A 13169-nucleotide genomic window follows, 5' to 3' on the forward strand; every position below is an offset into this window, starting at 1 on the left:
AGCGTCGTTCACTTGCAGAACGCAAGCTTCTAGAGGGCACATAACTCTGAAGTAATGAATTTAGGTAAAGGGGTGCAGAGCCAGTGGTGGTTTTGTAGGCAAACATTAATGCCTTGAATTTAATGCGAATAAATTAATGAATTAGGGAGAATCTATAAATGATGTATAATTTACTGCTATTGTGTAGTCTGATTATAATATAATCTAATTACAAGTAATTAGATTATATCAGGTAATCAGGTACTATCCAGCACTGCTAATCAGGTGTTCAGGGTTGTGTGATAATTACAGGCAGGTGTGGAGCTGAAGTCTGATGGGCTGGGGACCCCTGCCTTACTGAAACTTGGTGTAGTTGTGTGTATTTTTGTGACTTTGGAGCCCCCTACAGTTAAGTGAGTTGAATTCACAGTCATAACTATACCACTTTCATAATCACAGTGGAAAGCTGCACATGAGTATTTGTTACCCAGTCACCAGACTTACACGCTCCCAGAACAGACATTTGAGGGAGACCAAAGTCAGTGTACCATCAGAATGATTTGGAAACCGGTATTTCAAGGTAAAAAACTTACATCCACTTGCTTTCAATTATTTTAAGGTAAAGAGTATTCCCTCTTACAACATTCAAGTTAATGTTTTGACTTTATCTATTATCATACTGACTATATATTTGTATCACAGTAAGTTATCACGATTCCATACTTCAACAATCTCCTTTATTAATAGTAACCAATACGCTTAAAACGTGTTTAAATGTTACAATTTCAATCATATGCATACCATAAAAAAGATCATAGTTGTAAAATTGTATGAAAAACGGCCTTGTTAAGACTTAGTTTTATCAAACAGTGATTCTTCAGCATCCTCGTGATCTAAATAAATCCAGATGACCCATGAAAAGCTGAACAGTGTTACAGTTCCGGCAGATTTCCATCAGTTTCTGGTGTCAGAGAGATTCTGGGTTGTGAGCGGAGATAGGCTGCGTTTTCTCTGCGGAGGAATGGCAGGAAGAACTTGAATGTTTCGTAAAGGCTCTCCTGTCAGCGGCGTCGGGAAGGAGACGAGCGACTGGCTTTGAAGAATGCCGGCTCGGTGCAGTTTGGATGCAAACGGAGGTGGAAGTACAGCCAGGCCCGCTCCTAAAGAGGATTTCGACTTCTTCACTCCCTGAGAGACCTGGTCGGGTGGCAAGGAAACTGTGGACGACATTTGTTAAACCGAAGATGTGAGCGATGCTCATGTTCAGAAAAAATACCAGTTGGGAGCGTATCATATTTATTAATGGATGCTAATATTGTTTTATCATGCAGGGAAGACTGGGAAGTGCTGTAATACATTTCATTTCAATATCAACAAATTTGACCCATTTTAATTATAAACATTAAGACAGCAAAACAACAAATACCATAATAACATAGATGAGTTCTATCATTTCAAATTGCCGTCTTTAGTAAATCTTTTCTTGAGCATTATGAACAGGGGATTGCATTGCATCGTCTTACGAAGCATGAAAGCATTATATTAGGATATAAGGATTAAACTTACATCTGTGAGTGCAGTGGTCACGGATAGGAGCCAGACTGTTACGTGTGAGAGCAGATTCTCTGACCCTCAGAGGAAAGAGATGATTGTGAGCTGCTCAGAGAAGACGACACAGAATTCTGAATTTGACAAATATACATGTCATACGTGACTAATTCACTGATTTATATCTAGGTGATTCTTCAGACTCTTGACTATTTAAAAACAATAATATGAAACAACTGAAACAAAAATTCACAGTCTGCAAATAATGTCATTTTAATGAAATGAAAGCCCACTTTACATCTTCATGACTGTTTCTTACCACACTTAAGCAGACTTTTACTTTGAAGTACATTTTAAATCATTATGTGTTAATAATCTTTTGATGTGGCTTAAAGAATTGCACTTTTAAAAATAATAATTTTACCTGAAGTGTGTTACTTTATTTTACATTTCATATGTTTTAACTCTACTGTATTGCAACATTACTGTAAGCATGTTTCAAAGACATCAGAAATATTGTAATTTATATGGATTGAAATACAAGTCGCACTTAAGCGGGTCACAAAAAGTTGAGCTAATTCCATTTGATATAAATGTAAATTATAATGCATTTGCATTTAATTGTAGTTAACATACAATTAAGTGTCAGATTTACACACTGTAAAAAATAGTTGTTTCAACTTAAAAAAAGTTTGTGTTCTTGCTGCCTCAAAAATTATACCTGAGCCCAAATTAGTGAGATTCTGCCAAACGCCTAAAAACTAGGCAAAAGTAACAGATGTGGTAAACAGTTCAGAACCATTAGCTATTATAATAATTGTATAATCTTTTAAAACTTAGGTAAAATGAATGAATTAAAATAATCCTATGAGTCAAAAATGTTGACCTAATAATTGAAGAATCACCCAACTTGCAATATTAGATATCTCACCTTGGTCATTTCTCTGTATGTATGGCGTGTGATTTGAGCACAGGGCTAAAGGGCTTGAGGATCCATGCAGCAGCTTGTCAAGTAGCCGTTCAGATGGAGTTGAGATCCATGCCTTGTGAGTCAGTATCTGACTGGATCCGGCAGCTTTTTGGTCCTTACTTTTGCTATCAAACAGGTCATGCTCGCTCTTGCTCTTCTGCGACCTGTGCGCTAAATGTCCTGCCACATGACCTCCGCTGGTCCTGTGGGCCAAAGTCTGAGAGTTTACCAGCAGGGACTTCCCTAGAGTGATTGGAGGAAGACTCTGTGTGCGTATGGGTGGGAGACTTTGGAGGTCCTTGCTGGATGTGTCCTCAGCGAGGTGGACTTTCTCAGACTCATTATTTCGTTTTCTGACAGCAGAGCTGGTTTCGCTCTCATCTCTGGGCTCAGTGACACATTCGAACATAGTAATGATGTCATCCACCTCAGACGTCTCTTCTTTGAGCTGACATTCTTGACTCAAGTCTGTCTGCTGAGAAGGATGCAGTTCTTTCTTCTTCTTGCAGAAGATGTGGTTCAGCATGCGAAATTTCCCCTCCTTGCGTATAGAAGAGTCACTGTTTTGGGCATGCAGTGGCCTGCTTGACTCAGACCTGTGAAAAGCATGACCATCTTTAGTTCTAAAAATACTTCATGGGATCTCTTCCGGCATTTTACAGCATCTGAGTGATACAAGAACTTAAAGTGTGCTTTGTTTTAATGCTAACATATTTTAAATTACCACAGATTCCAACCACGTTTCTGGAGGAGCCCCGCCCACCCAAAACAGTGCATTATGCATGTCTCCTTAAAGGGGTCATGAACTGAGAAATCAAAATTCCCTTGATCTTTTGACATATAAGCGGTCATTTTACTATAAAAACATCCTGAAAGTTTCAGAACTCTTCAAAAACTTTCTCATCAGTCTAAAAACAGCTTATATTGAAGCCAGTCTGCCAAAACGACAGCTTGTGGAATGTGCCACTTTATGATGTAATAGTGTGGCTAATGACAAGTAGGTAAATGACAAGAGCGGCAAACGCAGGTCTACGCAGAAACCAAATGATAAACTTTATTTGATGAACTTTATTTTCAATGAAGTGCCAGACGAGTAAGAACTTGGTCCTTTCTTCACTTCATTTTACCGTGGATTCATTTACAAACAAGCCACAATTTGACGCAGGATTTTCAGAAAGATTGAAACTAAAAGACAATGCTGCGTCGACGATCTTGGATCCGACAGTAATGTCGCAACACACAAGCAGTGTTGGGGTACCGCATTACAAGTAACGCGAGTTACGTAATCAGATTACTTTTTTCAAGTAACTAGTAAAGTAACACATTACTTTTTAATTTACAAGAGAATATCTTTTACTTTTTCAAATAAGTAATGCAAGTTACTTTTTTTTTCCCAATTTATTGATTGATAGCTCTCCTGTCCTCATGCTGAGAGAAATCAGAAGATGCTACTGTAGATCTAAAATAAATATGAATATGCATTAATTCATCTCACTCACAAAAAATATTTCAGTATTCCTCAAAATGAATAAAAATAACGCAACTCAGAATATGAGGCAAACCTGCAATAATTAAATGTTAAACAACACAAATATTCTTTATGTATTTAATCCCATTCTATTAACCAATGTCTTCGCTTCTGACCTTCGATGATAAAGTTCAACCGTACTAATAAGCACAAATTACTCTAGACAAACATTTGTGTCTTTTTATTATTGCTGAATTGTGTTGAAATTTCTTCTTCTGCATTCTACTGTACGGATGTAAATTTACTTTCCCTTCAGCCTGAGTCTTATTCATTTCACTTTTGGTGTGAAAAGGCTTTTATATTTGCCAAAAATATAACTTTTTTATTTTAAAAACAAACAAGCAAGCCCTGTCCAGATTTTAAAAGTAACGCAAAAGTAACGTAATTGATTACTTTCCATAAAAAGTAACTAAGTAATGTAATGAGTTACTTTTTTATGGAGTAACGCAATATTGTAATGCATTACTTTTAAAAGTAACTTTCCCCAACACTGCACACAAGTGTGAGTAACTTAAACTAAGTTTTTATTACGTGACCACTATTGCTTTGTCTGTTAATGGTTTGACATGCACTGAGTATTTATGTGTTTTTAACCTAAATCACAGTAGCGTCCATCTATGAAGGATGTAGGCTGTCAAATATACTCAACTATTAGCCAATCATAGCAGTGGGCGTTTACTTCCGAGTCTACAATCCACCACACCTATTCAAACAGAGCGCTCTGATGAGGAGGGTCAAAAACAGGACAGAAAATAGCCTTTTACCTCTAAATTATGCTGTTTCTTGATGTACAAAAAACAAAGGCAATTCATGAACCCTTTAAACAAACACACCTGTGTTGCTGCACTTGGGAGGGGTATGGCCCAGAGGAGACATCCCGCTCTCTATTCACCTGCTCTATGTCGACAAAAGTGCCAACTTAAATATATGTTTTTGCTTTCCAACAAACAACAACAAACCTGTTTTCAGTGGAGAGGAGTTTGATGCATGCAGTATGACCGCAGTACATGGCGTATGTGAGTGGTGTATTCTCATTAATATCTCGAGGGTTGGGCTCCACTCCCAGCTCCAACAATACCTGCACACAGTCATCTTTCCCTGCTGCAGCGGCCCAATGAAGAGGGGTCCTGACAGAAAAACAGATATAACGTTGTACAATAATGAGAAACGAAACTTGAAAACACAAAGTTTAGTAATGCATGAAGTATAAGCTAAATAATGCCTATTAAGCACTACATTTTTTCCTATTTGACCCTCTGGTAAACAAAATAATGATTAGCACTCCACATGCTGACAAACTAATGTGAATGTCACAACGTTGCTGTACCGTTCATCCACGTCTAAAGCTTGCAGGTTGGTCTCAGGAAAGCGAGACAGTTCATAGATGATGTCGCTGAAACCCGCAGCGGCGGCTATGTGAACGCAGGTCTTCCCGTTCTCATCATCGTAATTGATCACAGAGGCGCCCAGATGATGGTCAAGAATGAGAGAACACATTAACCGGCTGCCGCTCTGCCAAAAAGTTGAAAACAATGAGACATATACTGTAAATGAATAACCAACTTGCAATGTACATACTGTATATCAACCATGTTTCACAATTAATTTTTAAGACATAAATTGTGTTACGTGATGAAATATGAAAATCGTCTAGCTTACAAGATAAATTAAAATACTGATATTATTATTAGAAATACAATATAGTATTTCTGAATTAGTATACTATAGTCAGGGGTGTGACCCATTAAATATAACTATAAAAAAATAACAATAGTGATAATAATATTTCACTTTATTTAGTTAGTTTTTTTAAATTAAAACAATAAACAAAACAATAAAGTGTGATAATACTAATACATTTTAAAATAAAAAGGGAGTTTTTTTTTACTTAAACATAAAATGCTAATATTTACTATTTTTTAAATATTAATTTTCATCATTTTTAAACTTAAAATCAGCAAGCTTTTATTTTGGCGGGTTGCCGGCAAGTAAGTATATGCGTGTCAGTGAATGAAATATCACAGTCTTGCATTGTGCTTTGAAAACAGCAGTGAATAGCTTAGATTTATGCTTTCGGTTCAATTAGAAATCTTATAGAGTATTACAGTTTGCCGATATAAAATGGTAATTGTGCATTAACAGCCGTCAACGATGTCAGTACAAAAATTAGCGGTCTGAACTTATTTACACAGCGCATTTTTTATTTCGGTCATGCATGCGCACCTGCACACCATGTATGTGCACCCCTGACTATAATATACCTATACAATACAGCATGTAACCAGGCCCAGACAAACACTACAGAGAGACTGCATTTTAGGAGAATTGCATTTTCTCTCTGACTTGGTATGAAGTTAAAATATGTGTTCAGTGGAAGTCAGAGAAATAGACCCTTAATAATAGCTGAAAGTATAATTACTGTAAAAGGCCAAGATTACATGTAAGGGGTGTTTGAATTCTGTGGCGCTTTCAAAGCACATAACGCACAATAGTAAGTGTGTCTTGACCAATTTGTTACAGTAAATTGACTTAATTGTGGTTCAAATTAAGTCAAGCTATGCAAGGACCATCTTTAGAAATGTTACAATGTGTGATATTTACTAGTAATTTTGTATTACTGCTATACTGTAAATATGATCATTATCAACGGCAATGTACTGGTAATACATACTTCTTGAATTATTCTCTGTGATCGCTATTTTCTCATATCAACACACGCTATAGAACAGCTCGTTGGTGCTAATTTACGGTAGAGACTATAGAAAAGATGAGCTGTTTGTAGATAGAAGCTCAGTAAAAAAAAAAAGGTGTGACTTTTTAATTGAACAGACAGAAGCAGAGTCATCATAGAAAAAACATGTATTGTTGTAGAACATGTTGTATGTAAGAAAACCGTGGTAGAATGATGTGTTTGTTTGTGATTTGTACCTGCACAGCCCAGTGAAGAGCTGTTTTAAAGTCTTTGTCCACAAGCGTGGGGTCGGCTCCTTTCTGCAGCAGGGCCTGCACATGCTCGGGCCGGTTATGGAAAGAAGCCCAGTGAAGAGCCGTCATTCCCTGCCAATCACAGTCTGAGGGTTAACCAGACGCACCCTACCAAGTATTGATGACTGTTACTTCCTAGGTGGGTTGCAGAATTCTGGGATTTTTCAAAGTTTTCATGGGAATTAATGGCAATATATGGGAATTAATGTGAATAAACTGGAAATTTGCAAAATTGCAGGTTAGCCTATAACAGGGAACTTAAATGTAGTTAAAAAAATTTAGTTAATCTTGGTTACAAAAAACAGATTTAATGCAAATTCAGTAGGATTTCTACCCTGTGCATTCCCTGTACACAATTACATTTACATTTAGCAGACACTTTTATCCAAAGTGACTTACAATTGAGGGATACAACAAGCGATTCATTATAAAGAGGCAAATAAACGCAAGAAGTGCTCATAATAAAACGTTTCAGGCATTGTTCAGATTAGTACAAGCTAGACAGGGGGATTAAGGAAAGAGAAACACTATTAAAGCCATTCTGCATTTGAGCCCAAGGACTACATCCAGTCAAGTAGGCTTTGCTTATATTACTGTGATATTACTATTATAGTATGATATTATACATCATGGGAGTATTTGCTGTACTGCTTTCTAGTTCATACCAGTGCTATTTTCATGGGTCATCCGTCTTTCCATAAAAATGCATCATTAATATAAATGGCATTATCATCTCAAAATGGTTACTGACTGGGTGTTAAATGCCCTCTGAGGACTTCAGTGTTAGTTTTATGGCGAACATAAATCCCTTAATAGATGCAATTATAAAAAAGCAATAATATAAAAGCGTTTCATAAAATGAATACGTTTCTGAAGCTTTAAGTTATCTACAGTAAAATAATAAAATAATGTTCTCATATCAATATATCATATCCATTCATTACAGTCACCCTTCAAAAACAAATGAAAAGACATAAGTTCATGAATAACACTAAATAAAGTGAAATGAATAAAACATATTTAGAATGAGATTCATTCACTGTTTTGTCTGTTGTGTCTTCACTAATGTTAATTAAAATGTTCCTTTTGGCACAAAGCAGTGACTTTGATTTGTTCAAGTGAACTTTCTCTTGCAAGAAAGAAGTGCACTTAGCAAGCTTTCAAAAAGAGCACTTACTATAGAAATAATATCCTAATATACTTAAACAAAACAATATTTATCAGACGCTTTATTGCATATTCATTACAATTTAATTATACTGTATTACAGTTAAAAATGTGTATTGAAATGTTATTAGCTGAACTTTAGAGTGCTTTTGGACCCACCTAAGTAGGACTTAAGTACATGATATGTAATTTCATAATAAGGTGCCAATTATGAGGCACCTATTGTATCTGTTAGTTTTCTTCTGCTCAAGTCTATGCCAGCCCATAGAACCGCTTGCGGGGAAGTTATGAAATTTGGCACACAGATAGAGGACAGTCTCTAGTCTTTGCTTATAACTTCTGAACACTTTGACCTAAGATTGATCTCTTTAGATTCGGTACAGCATATCGAATCGAAAGGTACCCAATTTCCTATGTTGGCCATTTTGGCCGTTGACCATTTTCAATTTTGTAGTAAAATGCAGAATTGAATGAAACGGATTCAATATTACCCACAGCTAATTTGAAGTCTCATCTAAAACTTTCTAGCTCCACCAACAGGCCAAATGTGCACTCATGTCTATGCTAATAACTTTTGAACCGTATGGGCTAGAATCAGCTTTCTTTTTTATTCTGATCACTTGGCTCATGCCAAATAGATTGCACCTTATGATGTCATTTCCTGTTATTAAAATTTTCCAGCCAATTAGAATTTTCCGAAAAATATACCTTTCCTAAATAAAAATATCTTTGTACTCTTTTAAGCTATCATCTCATAACCCTCTCACACAAGTACCTAGACTTGCTACTGCAGTACATGCATGCACAGACATGCTGCTGTGAGCATGTAAGAAATACTGCTGCTGCACATACTATAACGTATACTATAAAATATCCCCATATGTAACATACATGAAATCACCCCATAGCCCATCTATACAGGTGGAGCTGGGGAAGGAGAAGGGTTTCTGAAGCGCACTGCTACAGCAAACACTGGCTGAGTATTTGAATGTTGAGCAGAAATCTCATCGGCTGCTGATGTGAAAAGAAACCAATCAGCTGCACCATGTGAATAATGATGCCATTATAGAACATCTTAGAACATCTAGAGTTTCATGACAGAACTTTGCCTTTCTTTTTAAAAAAATGTATAGTATATAAAATATACTTTTAAGATTACACATGCACAATCATTACTATAATTCTTCTTCTTATTTAAAAGGGTTTTACAAAGCTGAAACTCAAATGACTGAGTACATCTGCTCTGACTCACCTCATTGTCTTGATGGTTGATTTCACACAGTGTCGACTGCTGTAGCAGCACAGCCATGAGCCTTAAACAAACAAACAAAAACATGATTATTACTCTATAAATGCTGCAAACACCATTTTACTTCCATAATATAACAGCGAACCAGGTAATCAACAAGAAAAAATAGGGATTGGTGAATAATGTGCACTGATGAACATTAGGAAAGTAAATGAGCTTAATTTTTGGCTTCATGTTGACTGTAACAACATATCTTACTATTCTGTGTTGACAACAGTCCCCAGTAAAAAAGTCATGTATTTAAAATACATTTCATACTAAGTATAGCAAATCTATTAGCATATTTACTGACATGTCATTTGAGACTTTGTTAATATTTGTTAATATTAAGCCTAAAATGTGTTTTTATGTCACTATTGATGAGGATTGTGTGATCTATGAATAATATCGGTCTTTAAATGCAAGATATTTAAAGTGTATCTGAAGTATACTTGCAATAGTTCCACTTTAGCACAATTAAATATAATTCAGTATATCTTTAGTTGGACTTCAGCAGTACTTCTGCATAATTAAAGTGCATTAAGCACAAAATTAGTTGTTCCAATTTAACTAATTTATTTTAATACAAAACAATGCAGGATGGTCGATGTAATGTTTTTTGTTTACAGGAATGTTACTGTAGCACTGACTACTTTCTGTTTCATTTGGCCTAACTGTTAACCTATTTGTGAATGTATTTTTTCTCGTTACCTGAAGTCAGTTTCAGCGGTAGCAGCATGAATTGGCAAGCGTCCGTTCTTATCGGGAATGTTCTGTTTCGCCCCGTTGCGAAGCAAACACACACAGCCTTCCAGCCAGCCCTGCACAGGATAAAACCACCAGACTAAACTAACTAAACAAGCATTTAATTCAGTCAAAAAGCTAGGAAGGTCACTTCAACTTCGTACATGCGGTTCATAAACACAATCCATTGACAGCAATGCACACAATGTGCATTTTTAAAGGGTCCCAGCTCATCAATGATCCTCCGAGAGTTTCGTTACCAGGTATGTCGCTAGAGAGAGGGACGTCCGTCCACAGGCATCTTGCGTATTTATAGAGGCTCCCATCTTCAGCAGCAGTTTGACCGTATCCACCTGCCTCCCAGACACAGCATGCATCAGCGGTGTGGAGCCTGTCATCAAGACATCCACAGTCAGAAACACTTAACAGCAGCTCTCGTTCAAATTAAACTGCATGCAGGTCAGCTCTACTGTAATCCGTTTACGATGATGGCTTATTTCTGTCTCAGATTTGCTGAATGTGTGAGTTGCATGACAATGATTATAGGTTTTTATTTGATTGACGAGACATGCCACGAAAGCTCTCATGAAATACCTTTTCTTTAGCTTGCTTGCCCGTGCAAAACTCAAAACCTCAGTGCTAGAGTTGTGGATGGCTGCTGGGCCTTTCTAAGTGGCTGGTTGCTTGGCATAGCAAAATATCCCACCCTTAATCACATTTTGTAAAACACACCTCTTCTTAACATGCTGCATGATTTGATGTAATACTCATGTGAGTAGCATAAACAAGTTAGGGTCAAGGGTTTGTTCTAATTGGTCACCCAAACTGTAAGTAACAGTAATAATTGCCTTGGCAAACACCACTAATAACACAATAATTCTCATCCACTTGCATTTGAAACACCACACCTTTATTATCAGGACAGGTGTGATGTTTCAACTGAAGGCCCACCCTTGTGAAAACAGAGGTAAACTTTAGCATACTTAAAAAAAAAGAGTATACTTACTAGGGAAATAAAATGCTTTCAAAGAATAGACGGAAAAGGGATAGTCCACCCAAAAAAAGAAATATTTCTATACTATAGAAGTCAATGGTTACCAGAAACTGTTTGGTTACGAGTCCATAATCTGAGTCCAAAATACAAGTCCATAATCCATAAAAACGCTTTCTCCGGTGAAAAATCCATCTCCTGTTGTCTCTCACATCAAAATCAACCCACATATTTGTTTAGAGCTGTTTTCTTTTGTAAACAGTGCTTGATCTGTGCAAATTTCTCTCTTGATTCAGACCAGATGACAGTTCTCCGGTGGAAGTGTTAAGGATTATGGACTCGTATTATAGACAGAAGCAACAGTTAGAAGTTCAAAACGTCTTAACGATGAATTTGTTTCTTGCAAACATGCAGCTTTTATCCTCTCAAGACATTAACTGATGGACTGGAGTGGTGTGGATTACTTGTGGATTATTGTGATGTTTTTATCAGCTGTTTGGACTCTCATTCTGACGGCACCCATTCACTGCAGAGCAAGCGATGTGATGCTAAGTTTCTCCAAATCTAATGAAGAAACAAACTCATCTACAACGTGGATGGCCTGAGGGTGAGCACATTTTTTCTTTAAACTTAAACGGACATCACAAAGTGCTTTTTTAAAAGTGTACTTCAGTTTCAAAGTCATGAAAGTGTACTTTTTTTAAGTACACTCATGTGGTCTGTATTTAATATTATAAAATTCTCAAGTACTTTACGTATACTTTGAAGTTTACAAGTATTTGAAGAACACTACCCTACACACTGACCTCAATTAAGTGTTTCGCAAAGGTAAAACTAGCATCAAAATGAGCTTCATGAAGAGTGTAAAAGTGCAGTATGTCATGTGAAAGAATACCTTCACTATCGCAGCACTCGAGGATGGACGGGTCCTCTCGTATCGTGGCGGTCAGCGTGTTCACATCTCCGTTTGCTGCCGCCTGGTACACCACATTCAGATCAACCTCCTCAGCAGCCTCTGAGAGGAACATGAATCATTCAATAACATCTGCTGGGTGTAAGATGAACATTCCTTAGATATGTCTGATTTTAGAAGAATGAAGGCAAACAGTTGCTTATCATTGACTTGTCAGCTTCAGATGAATCAACAAATGATCATCGCTCTTTCAAGGCATGCCAATTGTTTGAAATTAAGAAGTGATTCATAATAAATCAACAGGTCAAAAGAAGCAGGTGTTCAAGATGTTGTCCCATAAAAATGAAAAATCTCAAATAAGATCTCTGCAGTGTTTCTCAAATGTTTCTGATAAAGATCCTAGTGTTCTCATGTGTCTCCTTTTGGAGATCTCAAACTACTACTTTTTCTGTAGGTCTGCAAGCAAAAGTGAGAAATCTCAATATGAACTCCAAAATATCTCACCAATGTCTTGCCAAGCAAAACGATCTACAGTGCTGTTCAAAAGTTTGGGATCAGTAAGATTTTTAATGTTTTTTAAAGAAGTTCTTCTGCTCATCAAGGCTGCATTTATTTGATCAAAAATTAATTTTGTGAAATATTACTTCAATTTTAAATAACAGTTTTCTATTTTAGTATACTTTAAAATATAATTTATTCCTGTGATGTGCAGCTGTATTTTCAGCTTCATTATTCCAGTCTTCAGTGTCACATGATCTTCAGAAATCATTCTAATATGCTGATTTATTATCAGTGCTGGAAACAGTTGTGCTGCTTCATATTTTGGTGAACAGTTCTCCGGTGGAAGTGTTGTTAAGGATTATGGACTCGTATTATAGACAGAAGCAACAGTTAGAAGTTCAAAACTTCTTCATGATGAATTTGTTTCTTGCAAACATGCAGCTTTTCTCCTCTCAAGACATTAACTGATGGACTGGAGTGCTGTGGATTACTTGTGGATTATTGTGATGTTTTTATCAGCTGTTTGGACTCTCATTCTGACGGCACCCATTCACT

At 36.6% G+C, this 13169-nt stretch overlaps 1 protein-coding gene across 3 annotated transcripts in view; it reads right to left on the minus strand.

Annotated features, from left to right (window-relative positions):
* Positions 1-754: 754 nt before the first annotated feature.
* LOC107715848 (ankyrin repeat domain-containing protein 55) overlaps positions 755-13169 on the minus strand; it is a 14034-nt gene continuing 1619 nt past the window's right edge. Inside the window, exons 2-11 of one of the 3 annotated variants that reach the window (XM_016522061.1) lie at positions 12096-12215; positions 10470-10600; positions 10177-10286; positions 9430-9490; positions 6954-7082; positions 5353-5537; positions 4985-5152; positions 2459-3093; positions 1546-1635; positions 755-1196 (exon numbers count right to left, since the gene is read on the minus strand). In XM_016522061.1, the coding sequence (XP_016377547.1) occupies positions 934-1196; positions 1546-1635; positions 2459-3093; positions 4985-5152; positions 5353-5537; positions 6954-7082; positions 9430-9490; positions 10177-10286; positions 10470-10600; positions 12096-12215 (1892 nt within the window). In that variant the 3' untranslated portion in view covers positions 755-933. Of the gene's footprint in view, positions 1197-1545; positions 1636-2458; positions 3094-4984; positions 5153-5352; positions 5538-6953; positions 7083-9429; positions 9491-10176; positions 10287-10373; positions 10399-10469; positions 10601-11215; positions 11293-12095; positions 12216-13169 lie in introns of those variants that run through there. The other 2 variants (XM_016522062.1, XM_016522063.1) reach the window with 2 other exon arrangements.

The sequence above is a fragment of the Sinocyclocheilus rhinocerous genome, unplaced genomic scaffold (assembly GCF_001515625.1).
Source record: "Sinocyclocheilus rhinocerous isolate Xijiao unplaced genomic scaffold, SAMN03320098_v1.1 scaffold178, whole genome shotgun sequence".
Lineage (NCBI taxonomy): Eukaryota > Metazoa > Chordata > Actinopteri > Cypriniformes > Cyprinidae > Sinocyclocheilus > Sinocyclocheilus rhinocerous.